The 19893-nt window shown below is 36.9% G+C and overlaps 1 protein-coding gene and 1 long non-coding RNA gene across 2 annotated transcripts; one reads left to right on the forward strand and one right to left on the reverse strand.

Annotated features, from left to right (window-relative positions):
* Positions 1–1342: 1342 nt before the first annotated feature.
* LOC129258970 (high affinity choline transporter 1-like) lies at positions 1343–7921 on the reverse strand. Its single transcript, XM_054897228.2, has 5 exons — positions 7745–7921; positions 5578–5703; positions 4458–4611; positions 3387–3604; positions 1343–2914 (listed from the first exon to the last, which is right to left on the reverse strand). Exons 2-5 carry the CDS (start codon positions 5680–5682, stop codon positions 2390–2392), a joined length of 1002 nt encoding a protein of 333 aa, XP_054753203.2. The 5' UTR covers positions 5683–5703; positions 7745–7921; the 3' UTR covers positions 1343–2389.
* A 4470-nt stretch (positions 7922–12391) lies between these two features.
* On the forward strand, positions 12392–16436 carry LOC135153878 (uncharacterized). Its single transcript, XR_010293370.1, has 3 exons — positions 12392–12503; positions 14773–15039; positions 15811–16436. It is a non-coding gene; the product is annotated as an uncharacterized LOC135153878 (long non-coding RNA).
* The last annotated feature ends 3457 nt before the right edge of the window (positions 16437–19893 follow it).

The following is a 19893-nucleotide window of genomic DNA, read 5'->3' on the forward strand; positions in this document are numbered from 1 at the left end:
GAGGGGGGGGGGGGCAATATCCCTTGCCTGACAAATGGATAGATCGAGCAGGAAGGGAAAGGGAAAGCTGAGTGACAGAAAATGAAAAAGCGAAAGATGAAAAAAAATGAAGTTATCATGTTCGAGTAATCATAATTTCAAACCGTGGACAATTGAGATCCCTATACGACATTTGTTTTCCCAAGTGGGATATTACACTCTCTAATCGGACATTTTAATAGTTCCCTATGTGACTTTTCGTTTCCCTAATCGGATATTTGATATAGCTATATGGACACTTTGAACCTTCGTGGACATTTGAAATCAGTAATCGGACATCCATATTCTTATGCGGACATTTGTTCATGTACACGGACATTTGAAATACCTATATGGACGATTGGTTCCAATCTGCGGACATTTGACCTGGAAAACCTATATATACTACGTTCATTATTTGACCTTGGTCATGTGACCTGAGACTTGCGCAGGATGTTTGCTGATACTTTAGTTCAGTTCAGTTCGACTTTATTCAATTCCAATATTAAAAACATTTTACAACACACTGGATAAAAACATGCAATTGGAGATAAAAATAAAGTTAATTCAATAGTATGTAAATGCATATTGTTATAGAAAAAGTATTGAAATTGGGTATAGCTGTAAAAAAACCATAAACCATTGTCAAGACAGTTCCCTTAATAACATAAGTTTTAATCAATTACTAAAAGCGGAGAACAAATTAAGTGAATATTCAGTAAATAAAAATGAATTGCGTCTTGCACCAAGACAAACCCAGAACAAACATACATGTAAAGGGTGGGAGAGAATGAAAAGCAGAGGGGGGGGGGGTAATTGCTCTTATATCCAAGTTTCATGAACTAGATCCATAAACTTTTACAGATATGATGATACCCCAACATTGCCAAAGTTCGTTGACCCAAGATGACCTTTGACCTCTGTCATGTGACTTGACTCTCAGACAGGATATTTCGTGTTATACCATTACCCTTATATCCAAGTTTCATGAACTAGATCCATAAAGTTTCAAAGTTATGACATTTCAAAAATCTTAACCTTGGTTAAGATATCGATGTTGATTTCCCAAAATTGGTCTAAGTTCATTGACCCTAAATGACCTTTGACCTTGGTCATGTGACCTGAAACTCCAGCAAAATGCTTAGTAATACTTGATCAACCTTATGTCCAAGTTTCATCAACTGGGTCTATACACTTCATTTTAGATGACATTTCCAAAACTTAACATTGGTTAAGATTTCAATGTTGACGACGTCGCCGCGGAAAAGCGGCGCCTACATGCCGGCGATACAAAAATGAATACTTATTCTTCTTTTTTTCAAAGTAATAATAATAATAATAGCTGTATTTATAAAGCGCTTTTTGCCTGAGGATACAAAGCGCTGCTATTATTACCCCGGCTTTAACTCGAGCTACCATCACCGGCGCTCAGTGCATGCAAGGAATTAATCCTGCCGGGTACCCATTCACCTCACCTGGGTCGAGTGCAGAACAGTGCGGATAAATTTCTTGCTGGAGGAAAACACGCCATGGTTAGAAATCGAACCCACGACCCTCTGTTTGAAAGGCGAGAGTCGGAAACACTAGACCACGACACGCATGCAAAGTCATAGCAAAATACTATTAAAAGGGTCGAGTCTCAATCAAATCACCATTCATTCACTGTCACTAATCCATTTAATTTTTAAGATAATATAACTTGATAACAAGGTGAGATCAATGAGGGTAACAATTAAACACATTCAGTATGCTGCAGATAAGTAAACAAATTAGAATCACGGCAATAAATTGACACATCATGTAAAGTAAAAAAAAATAGCACGTTGTTTAAGCCTGTCACTCTAACAATGTTTAATTTTTTGTATTTTTTTAAAAACAACTTGTTTAAAAAGTTTAAACAGTTGGTTAAAAGAGTGACGGGCTTAAAAAACGTACTTAAAAATTAAACAGTGCTTTTTACAGTGTACATGAATGCAAAGCAATTCATTCATTGGAAAAAAATCAATTCAGACTAACAGACTAAGGCTTTTTATTATGCAAATTTCCGTCATTTGCCGCAACCCTCTAATATATAGCTAGGTCATATAAAAATGTACATGTTTAGAGACCCCTTCCTCATTAGTGGGCCACCACTTTTTTTTCTTTTGTAAATCTCGAAAAATATAAATATAAATGATTTTTAAGGGAAAAGAATTTCATTATCAACTGGCGGCCATTTTGAAAAAAAAGGGCTGTCCATTTTTCAAAATGGCTGGACGCTAAACATGTTTTTGTGTTTTCCAATTTATATTCACAATAACGCCATAAATTAATTACCTACGTGCAAATAGGTCTAATCAGATAATTATTTACAAGAATGGATATATCAGAGCTATAGAAACTTTTCATTTTCATTTTTTTCTTCCGGGCCCTGCAGTTCGTATTCGGCTACCGGATGTTTTTCATTCTTTTCATTTTCGTCGTCGACGTGAAAGCTATCGAAGATATCCCATTTCTCACTCACGTAGCCCTTCTCGAACAGGAGGGCGACACCGTAAGAAAAGGCAAGGGTCGTGATCAGCGACACCAGCATGGCCAGCGATCGAAATGGAAAGAGCTGACCGTAATCGTCGTCGTAAAATGGGTAACGAATGAAATGCGGCATGCCTATTGCTTCCTCACCACCACCGAGGCGGAGAATGAGTCCGATGATGAGGCCGGGAATGAGACCGTAGGTATTCGCCTTGGGCACATGGACGACGCAGATCAGCTGAGGGAAGAGGATGACGTACACGAGGTCGGAGCAGAGAACGAAGAGGGTGTAAATAGACTTGAGCGTCAGGGCTAGGATTGTGGCGATCGCTGTGACGACAACGATAGTGCATCGCAACACCCAAATAATTTCTTTGTCAGAAGCCTGGAAGGAAGGAAGAAAGAACAAGAATGGAAGGAAGGACGGAAGCAAGGAAGGAAGGAAGCAGGCAAGGAAGAAAGGGAAAAGGGGGAACAAGTTTTAAAAGGGGAGATGAAAATTTTCATTTGAAAATCACTTTGTACAATTTATTTTTTATTCAGGTACTTAAGTGACGGGCGTGATTAAGGCGTATAATCGAGTTTGATTCCAAATGATTAGCGGATCGGAAAGTTTTTTTTTTTATTGTTCAATTATACACTAAGAAAAAAATGTTTACGGTATATTAGGTTTATGATCACAATTGGGTTAAACAACGCATAATGCTGTGTTGCTCCGATGGTCATCGTACGCCCCATCCCTTCTCCGAGGGGTGAAAGTGGACTCGCAGCTTCACAAAGAGCATGAAGGGCGAAATACCGGGAGATCGCATCCCCTTTTCAAATTCAATTTCCATATTAATCCTAGGCCGCCTTACCTTTGGTCGGAAGATGGTCGAATAGATGTTCCTTACGAACATAGAACTGGATGAGAGAACAGATGAGTCGGTCGACGACATGGTCGCTGCTGAAATGGCTCCCAGTCCCATGAAAGCGATAAAAGGAGGGGTAAGAAACTGCATGATAAGAGGAAGGACCAAGCTTGCATCCTCATAGGGATCTGTCTTGTTTAAGTTAACATTCGTCATCTCCCAATCTACATGAAACGAAACGGTCAAAATGAGAACGTCATCTTTTGTTTGATATTCTTGACGTCACATCTTAATTCGAATTTAGACATGACGTAAATAATTATGACACGTACCAATTTGAATTACGACATAAAGTGAATTCAAATTCAAACATAACGTAAATTCAAACCGAAATCACTACTACCGCCTCAACCACAACCATTTTCATTGTCAGCATCATTTCATCTTCGTCGCCATCATAATCATTTTCAAACTTGGTCTTTTGACAACTCGTCATCAAATCCATCACCACCACCTTACCATCCACTGGCGTACAGATCGGAGGACTGGATTTCATGACCCCAAAAAATAATGAGAGGATATGGAAAGGAAATATGGCATTACTTTATATATCATGTCAATATCTATCACGAAATTAGAATTTGGATTAAAAAAATAATTTTCTTCGCTTGCTTCGTTTTTCTCGCAGCCTTTTAGGAATAATGTCCTGTGAATGGCCTCCTCATTTTTTGTGGTTCAATTTGCGTCTGTTATCCTCCTCCTCCTCATCATCATCACAATCATAGCTATCATTATTACAATCACCATCGTCGTCATTATCATTATCATCATCCCCACCACCACCACCACCACCATCATCATCATCATCATGAGCAACATCCCGATCATCACCACCATCTTCATCTTCCATGTCATCATCAACATCATCATTATCACCATCATCACAATCATCATCCCCATCATCCTCATCACCACCACCATCATCATCATCCTCGTCACCACCACCACCATTATCATCATCATCCCCATCATCATCACCACCACCACCATGATAATGATCATCATCATAGCACCCACCAGTACTTGCACCAACGGCACCAAAGATGACAGCTGGGATAGCCATAACCAAGCACCCTATGGTTGCCGCGTACGACAGCTTTACGGCAAGGTCTGGCGTCTTGGTGGCAAGGGCTCGCTGGTAGTAGGCCTGCCACGGTACCCCGCCAAAGATCTAGGAAGGTGAGAGGGAAGGGGTCAATAGGAAGAGAGAGAGAAAGAGAGTGTGTTTAATGTAGCAATATCTATAAAAAAAAGTTCTTTAGACCATGTTAGACAATTTGCCACTCAAAACTTGCCAAAACGCAGAACATTGTTAAAGGGTCATGTGATCTACGTTAACTAACATTTCGACCTTTGTAGAGACCCTTGAAATACCTCATTTGTTGACTATTTTAAAATATATTTTTGTTAGCTTTGATTATATTTGGTTGATGCCCTCTCTCAGACATTTTTGTTTAATTCTATTCTAAAAAGGCCTTGTAAATTCTTTTTTTTTCACACAGTTAGCAGCAGGGTTCATGTATATATATTTTTTCCATCACCCCACTCTAAACTAGAATTTTAAACCACACTTCTATGGAATGCTAGGCTTTATATCTCCTCCATATTCGGGGCAATTTTAATGTATCAATACATTTACTAGAATTCATAATTTTGTTTGGTATTTTTCTATTCTATTCATTCCACAACTAGATTACAGTTTTGAGAACTTTTTGCAGCAGGATAAGGAAAATCTTCAATTTGTCAATCAGTCGACAAATGGCACTCCATAAGAGTGTGGTCTAAGTTAACACAGATTTAACTAAGCCACGGCTTTCAGAATTCTGAACTCAGGTTTAAATTAAATTCTGGTTTAAAGTTGTGGTTTAACTATTGAGAGCCAATCGGAGCACAAATCCCTTACAGCACACAATCAATACACCCAAATTGTTCATAATTGCCTGGGAATGATAATTTAAGTATTTTTCTTCATTATGAAAGCAAAAGGAAACGAAATAGTTAACATAAGAAATATACAATATAAACATAATTTTTAAAATTTTGGCTCCCCATAATTTGAGCACAGAGTTAGACTGTGGTCTAAGTTAAAGCTGACTTTAGAATACGGGCCCTAATGTCAACGCGGGGGAATACATACCAGAAGCATCCAATTATCTAGCCACACCCCAACTAATTTGTTATCCCAGTCTCCAAGCCACTCATCTTTTGTTTCCGATATGGGCACCACGGCTTCATGGGTCATTGCAAACGGCACTGCTAACCACTAGAGTAAAAAGGAGATATAGGCAAGATATATTTATAAGAAAAGAAACTTCATCCCCATACGTGCCTAATGATGGATGCAAAGAGGGCGTAAAAAACGCAAAAAGCAATCTGTTGGAAAACGGTATGCAGTCATTATGTACTCATTGCATACGTGTTTCATACGCTCTTTCCATCGAGTATCCGTCCACATGCAATTCATCCGCGCGCAAAAAAAAAATCAGTTGCACAAAACTTTTAGAACGGATGAACTTTCCGCTGTGTACGATGTAAATCCGCGACATATACGAGCAACAAACGTTCTACATGTATGTCCGTTATCTGCTGTATCGTCTATGCATCCTCTATGCAACTCACATCCACTGCAGCTGCAAACGGAAGGAGGGAGGAAAGAAAAAGTACATGAAACGTATCGTTGGAAGCACGGGAAGAAAGGAAGTATGCATTTCGTATATTCCAAAACGGACAAAGCGCTTAACTGTTTCCGTTAGGCGTACATGATGCATACTCTCTTTCCGCTACGCGTCCGCTTCGCAATTATCCCCAGTAACCCCTTCAGAACTGCCATCCAATTCCATCCGCCGCATCTGCTAGGCTTCCGATGAACATCCGTTTAACATCCCCGCTAAGTATCATACTACCCACGTCGGATTCTTTCCGTTATATTTTCGTTAATTTTCGCAAATTTTGTCAAGTTCTGGAGCGGAATAAGGATGGAGCCGCCCCCAAGATTTTGCTCGTCCGCTGTGTCATTTATGTATACGTTTTGCGTCCATCGGCAAGAGGAACTTTGGCCTTTAAGTCAATACAACACAGGGGCCGCGGAACGGTTTTCAAAGTGGGGGGGGGGGGGGGTGGCTGACCATGCAAAAAATCACAATCCTATGGTCAATTTTACGTTTTTGTACATGCTTCCGCGGCCCCTGCAACACTCATTCATTACTAGTTTACCTGTAGATCTTCAGCAGATTAAAGCAATGTATACAATACAAATAAATCAATTTGCATATCCAAGAAAAGGTCTTCTTCAACAGAAGTTGAGACGTCAGGTCATCGTTTATGGTGCCCCCTCACCCTTAGAATCCTCTTCATCAGCATGATCAGGGTCGATTGGCATTCCCTTTACGATAACTGGGTGATAATAGTATGATTCTCTGTACTGTTTGCCCATGAGCCTTCGCCGTTTAGGATCCCATACGGTAACAAACGCCCAGGTGAGCTGGAGTGACGTCAGCCCCAAAATCCCTGGCCGACAATGCCCAAACTTTCTCCATTTCAAAGATCTTCCAATTTTCTACTAGTTTCTACTGTTATAGACGTTCCCCCTTCAAAATGGCAGATTCGAGCATTATTTTTCAGATGCCCCATCTGCTCTGTTGCTCGTGGGAACCACTAGTCCATGGCTGCTCTAAAACCTGTCTTTTACCTGACTTTATGTAAAGTTGACTCCCTTGCTGTCGATTACTGCCGATGCTATGACATCGTCTATGATATAATTCGCAACCACAAATTCGAAATTTGATCTGAAACAGAAATCGGCAACCGTTGCGAATGGACGGCCGTATAGGTAGTATCATGTAAAGACTTGATGGACACTTTATCCTACAAATCCTGTTTTATCCGGCAATTACTATAGTAACAGTGCTTCTCAGTCAATCAAAATCGGGGAAAGTTGTCAGATCTGAAAACTTGTCAGACGAAAATGTTGATGAAAATCTCCCTAGGTAACCTTTTCTTCGACTTGAAATTAACACTTTGAGTATGAATATTTTAATATTTTCCAAAACCATACCCGACAGTTATAGAGTGCATAACCCACACATGTACATACCATCTGGCATATTAATTTTGCCAAGCATCGTAAAAAGGTGTTTAAAGAATAAAGCTGAGCAAAACTAAAATTAAGGATTCACAATATAAATACATCAAAACCTACATTGTTTTTTTTACCGATTGAGTGGGAAAAGCTGTTTCATTTTTGCTGTCCTATAACATGAAGCGCTATTGCTGCAAATATAGGACGGATCTATACTTATACTCACAAGTCCGACGAAAATCAGAATAAGTTGCACGATGTCAGTGTAAGCTACCGAATAGAGGCCTCCAAACAAAGTATAAACAGCGGCGATACAGGCAGATATGATCACAGCTAAATTCTGGTCGAGCTCCAAAATAACAGCAATTGATGAGCCTTAGACAATATTGAAATAAGTTAATAGAAAATCGAATGAAAAACCTCACACTGGTTGGGATAGAGTGTTTGTTTCGGTGGGTTTTTGCATTATATTTGTAATCAAACATCTACATATAGCAAGTAGAACTAGAATTAGGACTAGAATTAGAACACGGAAGGATATAATCTTTAACTAGCTGCTTACAACTTTACATTTCAACATTTTTTTTTAGAAATCCCAACAGTAGGCCTATTGATTAAAAATAAATTACTTAAAATCGAGTAAATCAATGAAAATGCGTATAACCTGCGGGTTGTTTGGTCGGAAACTCAAAACGACAACAATCATCCAAGAAATTAAATAGGTTTCGTCAACGGTAGCAATATAAAATTTCTTTATTTATATGTAACGCGCAATCTGATTGATGAATATGCGGTAGTGCGCGTCCCGTGCGCATGATCTGACCAATGTGGTGATGTCTTCTATGCAGTACGCAACTGTAAATTTAAGTGCGATTTTAAGTCACACTTTAATCTTTTGCGAAACACCCCCTCATGTCATGGTTTTTTTTAAGAAAAGTACCACACAGCTTTTTTTAAGAAACGTCCGCCAATATTTACACCATTTCCTGTATATAAGACAGCTACCAACATGGAATGATGAACTAGTGCGTTGTATGCATACCCTTATAAAAAAAAACCATGGTTTTACAACCGTAATCATGGTATAACCATGGTTAGGGGCGGTTTTACAATGGATCGATGGTAGTCCATGGTTTTAAATTCATAACCAAGGTAAATGTGTGGCGGAAGTGTGGTAATACCATTGTTAAAATACCATAGTTATAATAACATGATAAAAATGTCATTTTATGACGATTTTAAAACCATGGTTATTAAAACCATCATTATACCACAGTTTTAAGAAAGTTAAAAAACAATAGTTATAAAACCATGACAAAATCATCGTTCTACTTTGGTGAAAAAAACCATAGTAATTTAACCATGGTTGTAACCATGGTTTCACAGTAGTATAAAAACAATGGTTAGGAAACCTTGGTTTAACTCCCGTTCTACTAAGGTTGGAAATCAATGTTATAAAACCATGATTTAAACCATGGTTTTATGATAGCATAAAAACAGTATTTATAATACCATGGTTAAAATTCCGTTTTACCAAGGTTGAAAACGACGGTTATACACCATGATTTTAACCATGGTTTTAAGATTGTTTGAAAATGATGGTTATATAACCATGGTTTTAACCGTGGTTTAATGAGAGTGTAAAAACAGTGGTTACAAAACCATGGTTAAATTTCCGTTTCACCAAGGTTGAAAACGACGGTTATACACCATGATTTTAACCATGGTTTTATGATAGTTTGAAAATGATGGTTATATAACCATGGTTTTAACCGTGGTTTAATGAAAGTGTAAAAACAGTGGTTACAATACCATGGTTAAATTTCCGTTTTACCAAGGTTGAAAACGACGGTTATACACCATGATTTTAACCATGGTTTTATGATAGTTTGAAAATGATGGTTATATAACCATGGTTTTAACCGTGGTTTAATGAAAGTGTAAAAACATTGGTTACAAGACCATGGTTAAACATTCGTCTTAGCAAGGTTGAAAACAACGGTTATAAACCAAAATTTTAACCATGGTTTTAAGATAGTTTGAAAACGATGGTTACATAACCATGGTTTTAACCGTGGTTTAATGAAAGTGTAAAAACAGTGGTTACAAAACCATGGTTAAATTTCCGTTTTACCAAGGTTGAAAACGACGGTTATACACCATGATTTTAACCATGGTTTTATGATAGTTTGAAAATGATTGTTATATAGCCATGGTTTAACCGTGGTTTAATGAAAGTGTAAAAACAGTGGTTACAATACCATGGTTAAATTTCCGTTTTACCATTGTTGAAAACGATGGTGATACACCATGATTTTAACCATTGTTTTATGATAGTTTGAAAATGATTGTTATATAACCATGGTTTTATCCGTGGTTCAATGAAAGTGTAAAAACAGTGGTTACAATACCATGGTTAAATTTCCGTTTTACCATGGTTGAAAACGACGGTTATACACCATGATTTTAACCATGGTTTTATGATAGTTTGAAAATTATGGTTATATAATTATGGTTTTAACCGTGGTTTAATGAAAGTGTAAAAACAGTGGTTACAAAATCATGGTTAAATTTCCGTTTTACCAAGGTTGAAAACGACGGTTATACACCATGATTTTAACCATGGTTTTATGATAGTTTGAAAATGATTGTTATATATAACCATGGTTTTAACCGTGGTTTAATGAAAGTGTAAAAACATTGGTTACAAGACCATGGTTAAACATTCGTCTTAGCAAGGTTGAAAACAACGGTTATAAACCAAAATTTTAACCATGGCTTTAAGATAGTTTGAAAACGATGGTTACATAACCATGGTTTTAACCGTGGTTTAATGAAAGTGTAAAAACAGTGGTTACAAAACCATGGTTAAATTTCCGTTTTACCAAGGTTGAAAACGACGGTTATACACCATGATTTTAACCATGGTTTTATGATAGTTTGAAAATGATTGTTATATAGCCATGGTTTTAACCGTGGTTTAATGAAAGTGTAAAAACAGTGGTTACAATACCATGGTTAAATTTCCGTTTTACCATTGTTGAAAACGATGGTGATACACCATGATTTTAACCATTGTTTTATGATAGTTTGAAAATGATTGTTATATAACCATGGTTTTATCCGTGGTTCAATGAAAGTGTAAAAACAGTGGTTACAATACCATGGTTAAATTTCCGTTTTACCATGGTTGAAAACGACGGTTATACACCATGATTTTAACCATGGTTTTATGATAGTTTGAAAATTATGGTTATATAACCATGGTTTTAACCGTGGTTTTATGAAAGTGTAAAAACAGTGGTTACAATACCATGGTTAAATTTCCGTTTTACCATGGTTGAAAACGACGGTTATACACCATGATTTTAACCATGGTTTTATGATAGTTTGAAAATTATGGTTATATAACCATGGTTTTAACCGTGGTTTAATGAAAGTGTCAAAACAGTGGTTACAAAACCATGGTTAAACATTCGTCTTAGCAAGGTTGAAAACGACGGTTATAAACCATGATTTTAACCATGGTTTTAAGATAGTTTGAAAATGATGGTTATATAACCATGGTTTTAACCGTGGTTTAATGAGAGTGTAAAAACAGTGGTTACAAAACCATGGTTAAATTTGCGTTTTACCAAGGTTGAAAACGACGGTTATACACCATGATTTTAACCATGGTCTTATGATAGTTTGAAAATGATTGTTATATAACCATGGTTTTAACCGTGGTTTAATGAAAGTGTAAAAACATTGGTTACAAAAAGCATGATTAAATTCCCGTTTTACCAAGGTACTAACTTTGTTAGTCTGGGCCTATAAAGCTTGTCACGACTAACACAGCTGTGGACTAACGAAGGTTTTTCATTATACTCGTATTTCGTAAAAAGACAGGCTTGACTAACACCATTTGTGGTTTCTGACTAACTAACTTTCGGCCATCCAAAGGCATGACTAAAATTATAAAGGCCTGCGACCTGAATTACTAACTAAGCAGGGCCGTTGTTGTTGATCTTGAAGGTAGTCGGGCCGGGGGTGGCCGCTGGTGTTTTTTTTTTTTTTTTAATAGGACTATATTATCTTTTTGTATAATTTCAAAATATGTCTGCCCAGTCACTAAACATTGTCTGTCTATACGGATATATATATCATTTGTCATTTTGAACCTGTCTACTTTATAATTGTGTTCAACACGAATTTCGCGCATTCCCCGCCTGCCGCCCCCCCCCCCCCCACCCTCTCCCGCTCATTTTCGCGCCCTTTTTTTATGCGCGTCGATGTACTAGTAGTACCACCGGCACCGAGTACCACATGTGTAACGCACAACCCGCACATGTATGCTATACACACCATAGACAAATGCACACACACACGTACGCCGTGCAGATACAATCAGCTTAATGCTTCGAAGGCCAAGGGCTAGCTTAGACAGCTGGCAGCCGTCTGTTTCGAGGAGTTTTTTAACATTTTTTTTTTTTTTTATTTCTCCTCATACACAGACGGCTCGCTAGCGTGCAGCCACCATTAGGGGACTTGCAATGCAAAATCCCCCCGTCGGGGCTCTTCAATTTTTGTCTTTAATGAGTAAAAATTTTGAAAATTCACGCGACCAAAATGCAAATTAATATTCCCTCTTGGCATCAATTGCCAAAAAACTGAGAAAAATCAAGTTAAAAGGAACAAAAACAGTGACTTACCTCGGGTGTCGCGCAAATTCACTTCCCCGTTTTATCCGATCTTAAGTACATAAACATATGGCCATTGAGTCCCCTGTACAGATCGCGCTAGAACTTCGGTCTCTGTATTTGGTGAGTGAAGCCAACGGAGTTCAGCTGAACAACCAACATAACAGAGACCGAAGCTTTTGGTCTAGGGCTAGCTAAGCTTCAAGTTCATGAAATTCAGGCAATTAACTGCATTCAACTAATTTTTTAACTGAAACTATAGGAGAACAGACAAATTATGGAACTGTCAGGAGATAGTTAACGGTAAGTAAGCTTATCTAATCAGTAATATGTTGGGCATTCTCGTGAATTAGTCCACTCCTGGCACCTCCTTGGCCTTGCATGACTCGGAAATTGAACACTCGGCGGATTGTGCGCGTACCGTACCAGCCCGAGTAGAACCGTACGGTACTGCACTCTGCAGCAGGCAGTGTCACTGTCAGTGCAGTGGATTATTTCAAGAGTTTGCCTTAGTCTGTAATGTTGCTGCATTTATTTTGATTAGGAGTGTTGCATGGGTCTAGAAATGTATTCTGACTTCAACTTGAAGTTGAAGCCAGGCATTGGGGCTGGCTACATGTAGGGCCTAAAAGTTATTTATGGCTATATATTATAATTTATAGGCTTGAGCTTGCCTTGGACTTTGCCTTTGGTCCTTTGGACTAGATTTATTATTATGGTGGAACACGTCGTACTCATAGCCTAGTCCCGGCCCTAGCCTAGGCCTAACTTAGGCTAGCGCTTGGCCTACCTGAAAAAAAAACTTGTTGGCTGCCATTGAGTATGAAGAAAAATTTTGTACTAGATCTCCTACTGGCTTAATTAACGTTAGACTATCGACTAGGGTCTAGATCTAGATCTATACTTTAACTTTTTAAAGTTTACGTTAACGGTTAAGAGTACGGTGTCGGTGGTCCTAATTAATCATGTTATACTTTTGAACGGCAACAGCATTCAGTCCACTGATCTGTATTCTTTTTTTTTGATGGGTCTAGTCTCTAGGCCTAGGCTACAGACTTAATTAGTCCTCATTTAATTAGTAATACTTGATCAATGGATCAGCTAGCTGCAAAGTAGTATGTTTTAATAAATCCTTTATTTTTAAGCGGGAGTACAATTCATATGTCTGTAGGCCTATATGTTTTTCCATGTGAAAATCTGTTTTTTTTTTTGGTAAGTTCAGAGTGTGGTTGTGGGAACGTGGCTGGCTCCTTGTTTCGACGATTTCTACAGCATGCATGCACATTACGATAGTAGATCTACACAGTTGTACACAACTGAAAGATATGCGCATTTTCCTAGCCATAGCGGCGATGATTGTTACCAAAAGAAAAGTAATGCCAATAGTTCTAGTGTTTACTTTCGAGTCTCCTTGGTATTTTCATATATAGGCCCTACAACTATTCATGAAAAATCCGAGGCCAAACCACGTAATGTGGAATTTCGTCACAAATGGGTTAAGTTATTAATTTAGGAAGTGTTGTTCCATATGTGTCACTAATATAGTGGAATTGTCTGAAATTTGTATGAATTTTAAGTATGGTTGGTTATTATGAAATGAATGAATTTTCATGTGATGAAAAATGGAAATACCATCGCTGGACCGTTGTGTCGTAATAGTACTGTATCTTAATTTCAAATCAAAATTTTTAATAGACTACAATACAATTTTCTTTCCTGGTAGCGGGAAGTTAAAGGGATGGTCCAGGCTGAAAATATTTATATCTAAAAGTATATAAATGGAGTAAAATTCACAGAGTAAAATGCTGAAAATTTCATCAAACTTGGATATCAAATAACAAAGTTATTGATTTTCAAAGTTTATCAATATTTTTTGGAATATGCACATCATCATGAATATTCAATAGGTGGGCTGATGATGTCACATTTCAATTTTTTCTTATGTCATTACATGACATCGTAAATGTTTCATTTTTTCATACATGTGTAAATGATGTGTCTCCATTATGATGAAATAAGTTGAGGCAATAAATAAGTAGTCCACTTAATCAGTTGTCAATCCAATTGTTTTAGTTCTTGGTAGCAATTTTTTTTATTAAACCAAATTTGACATAATAAAACACAAAAGAACAAGTGGGGATATGACATCACCAGCCAACCTAATGAATATTCATAAAGACATGCCTAGAACTGTTTCACCGGAATAATATCATTTGAAATTCAAAAACTTTATTTGTTATTCGATTTTGATTAAATTTTTAGCATTTTGCTCTGTAAATTTTCTTCTATTTATTGAGATATAAATATTTCCAGCCTGGACCATCCCTTCAATTTTACTAATATTCGAAGACAGGAAACTAGATAAGATAAATGAATGGAATATGTATCACCAAACCCAGACAAACATTGGAATATGTCTTGTTTGCCTCTTGCATCGAGGCAAAAACTGAATATTTGTGTCCATGTACATGCAATATCTTTTGATTACACACATTTATCCTGAAAGCTCTTTGCATACATTATTTATTCAAAATTCAGGTTTAGTAAGAAAATCAATTACTTTTCATTCCAGGTACAAATTTTTATTGATATATGGCCAAAATCAAAGAAGGGTGTTGGTAACCAACAAGTCAGAGGAGACCTCAAAACAGGAGCTGCTTAGGGTGGTGTGCACAACATTTGGAGTGAAAGAAGAAGATATTTTTCCTGCAGACATGGCAAGACAAATTCTACGATTTTGCAGACATGGAAGAGGACGAACTTGTGACAGGGCCATTGAGAGTAAAAATTACAAACTACCTGTGGTCCTCGGTGCACAGCAACTGGTGAATGGTGGAGAGTAAGTATCTGGTACCAAACAGAAACCCCAATTAACTCTCAATGTGCCATAGTCTTGCCCAAGTGCATGCCATTTAATTTCTTTGGCAATTGATTCATCCTTCTAGATAAATATTTTACTTGATAATGGCCAAACTTAAAGGCATTTCTCTTTTTCACATGACATAGTTATATATGAGACTCAACCAGAAGGATTATTAAAGAGAATTAGAACTTGGCCAGTAAAAACGCTTTAAACGTGTATGGGGCACCTTAAGAGTTGATGAATTAAGTAAATGTGAGTAAATGCATAAAATATGAGAATATTTCTTGCATTATAACTTACTAATGTTTGAGTATCACTATTGATGCAGGAATCTTACAGTGGCTACATTGTTGTGACATTTTGTAATGCATTTCTCTGTTAGATTTTACCTAAAGTTAATTTTTTAGTCTAATTCGCATGTATATGGTTCTGCTATGGTCTTTCACCAAATGTTAACTGGTACAGTGTGTTTGTGACAGATAGTCGCAAAGTGTGACCAAGTGGAGCTTTTCTGTTCTTGTCTTTGGCAACAAGACTGGCGTGTCGTTGCATAAAACTTGCTATTATAGTAAAATTTGCTGTAAATATCTATTAAGGACTCGGATGAAAAGTGATTTGACAGAAACTAAATGAATGAGGATTCTAAATCTATTTGTTTTTTCTTTTTTAAGTATAATTTTTTATTCTTTGTTTTTTCTTTTTTTAAGTATAATTTTTTATTCTTTCCAAATCTGACACTGTTGCAAGGCACATAGAGTGGATGAGCACTGAAAAAAAGGCAGCCAGACTTCAAGAGAGTTGAGTTCTGCATGCAGAAGACACTGGCAGACAGAAGGGCATGGATCATAAATTCTGTCCCTCGGCCAAGGATCACTGATGACCGACTGAAGTATCCTTGGCTCTTTGATGAGGATCAGGTAATCTATGCAGAGTTTTCTCACCAGATTTTGAAATATACTGAATATCCCGAGATTGATTGAATGCTGACGGACGTTGATAGAGTTGCTTACTCAATGTTTCCCTATTACAGTGATTTACAGAATGTATTGGAAACTTCTAACTCCACATGGATTATCCAAACTTGCTCATAAACTTAATTTATTCAAGACTGCGTAAGGTGTGAACTTCATATGTGGTCCTTGTATGTAAAATTCAGGTTATTTTCTTGTCAAAGCAATATCACCTAAACAGCTTGAGGTATGGATGTAAAAACTTGGTGTTTAACATGTACCATCATTAGGAAGACGATTTGAATGGATTTTGGAATATGTAGGTCAAAGGTCAATTTGTGAAATTTATTTGTTTAAACACATGGGCCCGTATTCTGATAGCAGGTTTAATTTAACCCTAGTCTAAAGTTAACCCTAGTTTAATTAAACCTCTAAACCTCACCTCTGGTCCAAGTGTAGTTTAATTATTTTGGTATTCTGATAGCCGGGTTTAACTAAACCTGGGTTAAACCCGGGTTTAAAATTCTTTTTGAAAATAATAACCCTCTTTTAACCAAGACTAGCACCTTTTTGGTAAATTACTGCTGCAGGGGTGATTGCAACAAAGTTGAAAAAATGGCACTAAAGTCGTTTTTTCTTTAAAAAAATGATATTATGGAAACTAATAACAACTATTGTAGTGAAAGAAAAGCATTCATCACCCATATATGGTAAGAAATTTTCATTTCAATTATATTTATTTTTGTTAATTACTAAAACATTTCAACCCCAAACCGAGTGACCTGCACAGTTTTTTGAGTATCAGTCCCATTTATTTATTTTCATGTTTGTCAAAATCTAAATTGAATAGATTCCCCTCAACCACTCTAGACTAGAGTCTAGACCCTAGTCCTAGATCTAAAACAATAAGCTAAGAGGTCGACGTCTTTATTCTAACTTTAAGTAAGGGAATTTTTTATAACTTTTGAGAGTAGTCTTGGGTCTAAATAGGCCTATAGTTAGATCTGGCCTAGGCCCAATTGTTTGGAGGAGAATTGAACATAGTTTTTACTAACTAAGTTAGGCCTAGGCCTATTTGATTTTTTTTTTACTTTCCTGAAGCAAAACATAGTCTAGTGAGTTAGTGGAGCAACCAAGACTGAAGATAAATATTGGTCTAGGCCTAGAACAGCATTCATGACTTAGGCTGGCTTAGCTTAGGGACAGGGATAGATTATAGTACTATTCTAAAGTAACCTTAGGCATAGGCTAGATCTAGTGGAATGGATCTGATTTGTCTTAGACAAAAAGCTTTGAACAGTCTCTGTATTGGTTGTTCCGCTGAATTATGACACTCTACGTTGGCCTCTCTCACCAAGGCAATGTTATATGACAGTAAAATGTCAAAATTTTTAAAATAAATCCCCAGAAACAACGGTTATTCCTGTCTACAGACAGTACAGTGTTAGATCTGATTATCGCTGCATTGCTTGCCAAGTAACTGGGCCTGGCTAAATTTAGAATTAGTCCAAGACATCTCTCTACTCCTGTTTTAGGTCCATATCTGTTTCTTTGAAGAGTTTTTTATTCAAACATTTTTGGGGACTCGTTTAGGTTTCCAGATCCAGGACTAGAAAACAGGCCCAAACCTAGACCAACAGCTCAGTCTTGCTAACCCAGGGAGCTCCCTGGGTTAAGTCTTGACTAGACTAGGCCTGGCCTAGATTTATGTAAGAATTTAGATCTAGGCCTAGGCCTAACGTTAGTCTGTGCTATATATTCATTCTAGATTTCTAGCCTAGCCCTAACTGGCTGATCTAGTCTACTGTATGATCTAGAATCTCTAACGCTGGCCTAGATCTAGACTAAATAACTTAGACTAAAAGTTAAACCCTATCTAGACCTAGAACTAGATCTATATCAATGTAATACATGTAATAGGTCTAGATCTAGAGATTTGTAGACTCTCAACATGCTCAATGTAGATTCTAAATAAATAAAAAAGTAAATGTTGGCTAGTCTCGAGGCTAGTCTACAGTAGATCTAATCATCTAACTTTAGGCCTTAAAATAAAGTAGGCTGGAGATCTAACGTTGGATTATTTCTATTACTAGATTTAAAGGATCTAGACCTAGATCTAAAGCTAGGGACTGTAGTGGGACTGTAGTTCGAGATCTAAAGTTAGAGGTCTAGCAACCCCCTTAAAACTAGTACTAAGCCTACAGCTACATGTTGTTCTCTGTGTAGCCAAACAACAGTTAGCATTGTCTTAATCTTATTTTGGTTTGTGTAGTTACCGTACAAACACATATTTTGATGAATGAGAAAACCTCGTGTTCTAAATTTCATGAGCATACATGTAGGCCTATGTCATAAAATGAAGAAGCAGTTCAATCCATTAGATGTGTTTACACATTTATTGATTTAATATGCTGTCACCATGGCAACACAGTTTCCAACACACACAAATATATGTCTTGCAGATCTATACCTCAAAACCAATGTGTGAGCCAACTTTTATAAGAATTAGTTGAAAACTAATGAAGGAGTTCAGATTTTCACCTAATTTCATTATGTAATATGTTGTTACCATGGCAACATGATTTCTCATACATACAAAAATATGTCTTGCACATCTTCAACTTAAGACTAATGTGTGTGCCAAATTTTATGAGCATTGGCTGAAAAAAGATGGGAGTTCGAACTACCAAATTCTCACCTTATTTTCTTTATTTGATATGTTGTTACCATGGCAACACGATTTCTGATACAGACAAAAATACATCTTGGACATCTTCACCTCAACATTAATGTATGTGCCAAATTTCATGAGAATTGGTTAAAAACTGAGGAAGTAGTTGGAACAGCAAGATTTATACATAGTTTTTGCCATAATATACCGTTACCATGGCAACACAATTTCCGACACATGGAAATATGTGTCTTGCACATCTTTACCTCAAAACCAATGTGTGAGCCAACTTTCTTGAGAATTGGTAGAAAACTGATAAAAGTATTTTAAACGGCAAAATTTTTGCCATAATATACTGTTTCCATGGCAACACAATTTCCAAAAAAGAAAAGAATAATTCTTACACCTCCTTACCTTGAGAACAATGTGTGTTCCAAATTCCATGAAAATCGGTTAAAAACTGAGGAAGTAGCTTGCAATGCAATATAGGCATACATTCTAAAAAAATTGTTGGCCATGATTTGTTGGATTTAAACCAGGCTTAAACTACCCCCAGCGCGAGTTTAACTTTTTGAAGATTTATTACCACACTTAGACCAGGGTTAACTTAAACCTTGCTATCGGAATACGAAACTTAAACCTAGGTTTAAATATGGCAGTTTATTACCACACTTAGACCAGGGTTAAGTTAAACCACGCTATCAGAATACGGGCCATTGTCACCTTAACAATTTGAAATATAAATGTGAAACTTGGTGCTAACATGTACCACTATAGGAGATGATCTGGATATATTTTGGAATATGTAGCTCGAAAGTAAATTTGTGAAATTCAGGTAATATCTTTGTTAATGCAATGTCACCTTAACAGTATGAAATATGGATGTAAAACCTGCTAGCATGTATCACTGGGAAGAGGATGCATTGAGTAGTGTATGTTTCATTGACTGTTTTTGAAAATTTGACTCAATGTCTCTAATCTTCAAATTAAAGGTCTAGTCCACCCCAGGAAAATGCTGATTTGAATAAATAGAGAAAAATCAAACTAGCATGAAATTTTAAAGTTTCGCTTATTTTCAACAAAACAGTGATATGCACAACTAGGTGAGCCAATGATGTCACTCACTATTTCTTTTGTTTTTTATTGTTTGAATTATACAATATTTCAATTTTTACGAATTTGATGATTAGGACCTCCTTGCCTGAAGCA

The sequence above is a fragment of the Lytechinus pictus genome, chromosome 4 (assembly GCF_037042905.1).
Source record: "Lytechinus pictus isolate F3 Inbred chromosome 4, Lp3.0, whole genome shotgun sequence".
Taxonomy (NCBI): domain Eukaryota; kingdom Metazoa; phylum Echinodermata; class Echinoidea; order Temnopleuroida; family Toxopneustidae; genus Lytechinus; species Lytechinus pictus.

Coding starts and splice junctions, on each gene's coding strand:
- LOC129258970 (XM_054897228.2), bottom strand. CDS start 5,682: ATGACCCATGAAGCCGTGGTGCCCATATCGGAAACAAAAGATGAGTGG. Junction 3,605..4,457: donor TGCCGTTGGTGCAAGTACTG/GTGGGTGCTATG, acceptor CGTTTCATGTAG/ATTGGGAGATGACGAATGTT. Junction 2,915..3,386: donor CGACCATCTTCCGACCAAAG/GTAAGGCGGCCT, acceptor CCTTCCTTCCAG/GCTTCTGACAAAGAAATTAT.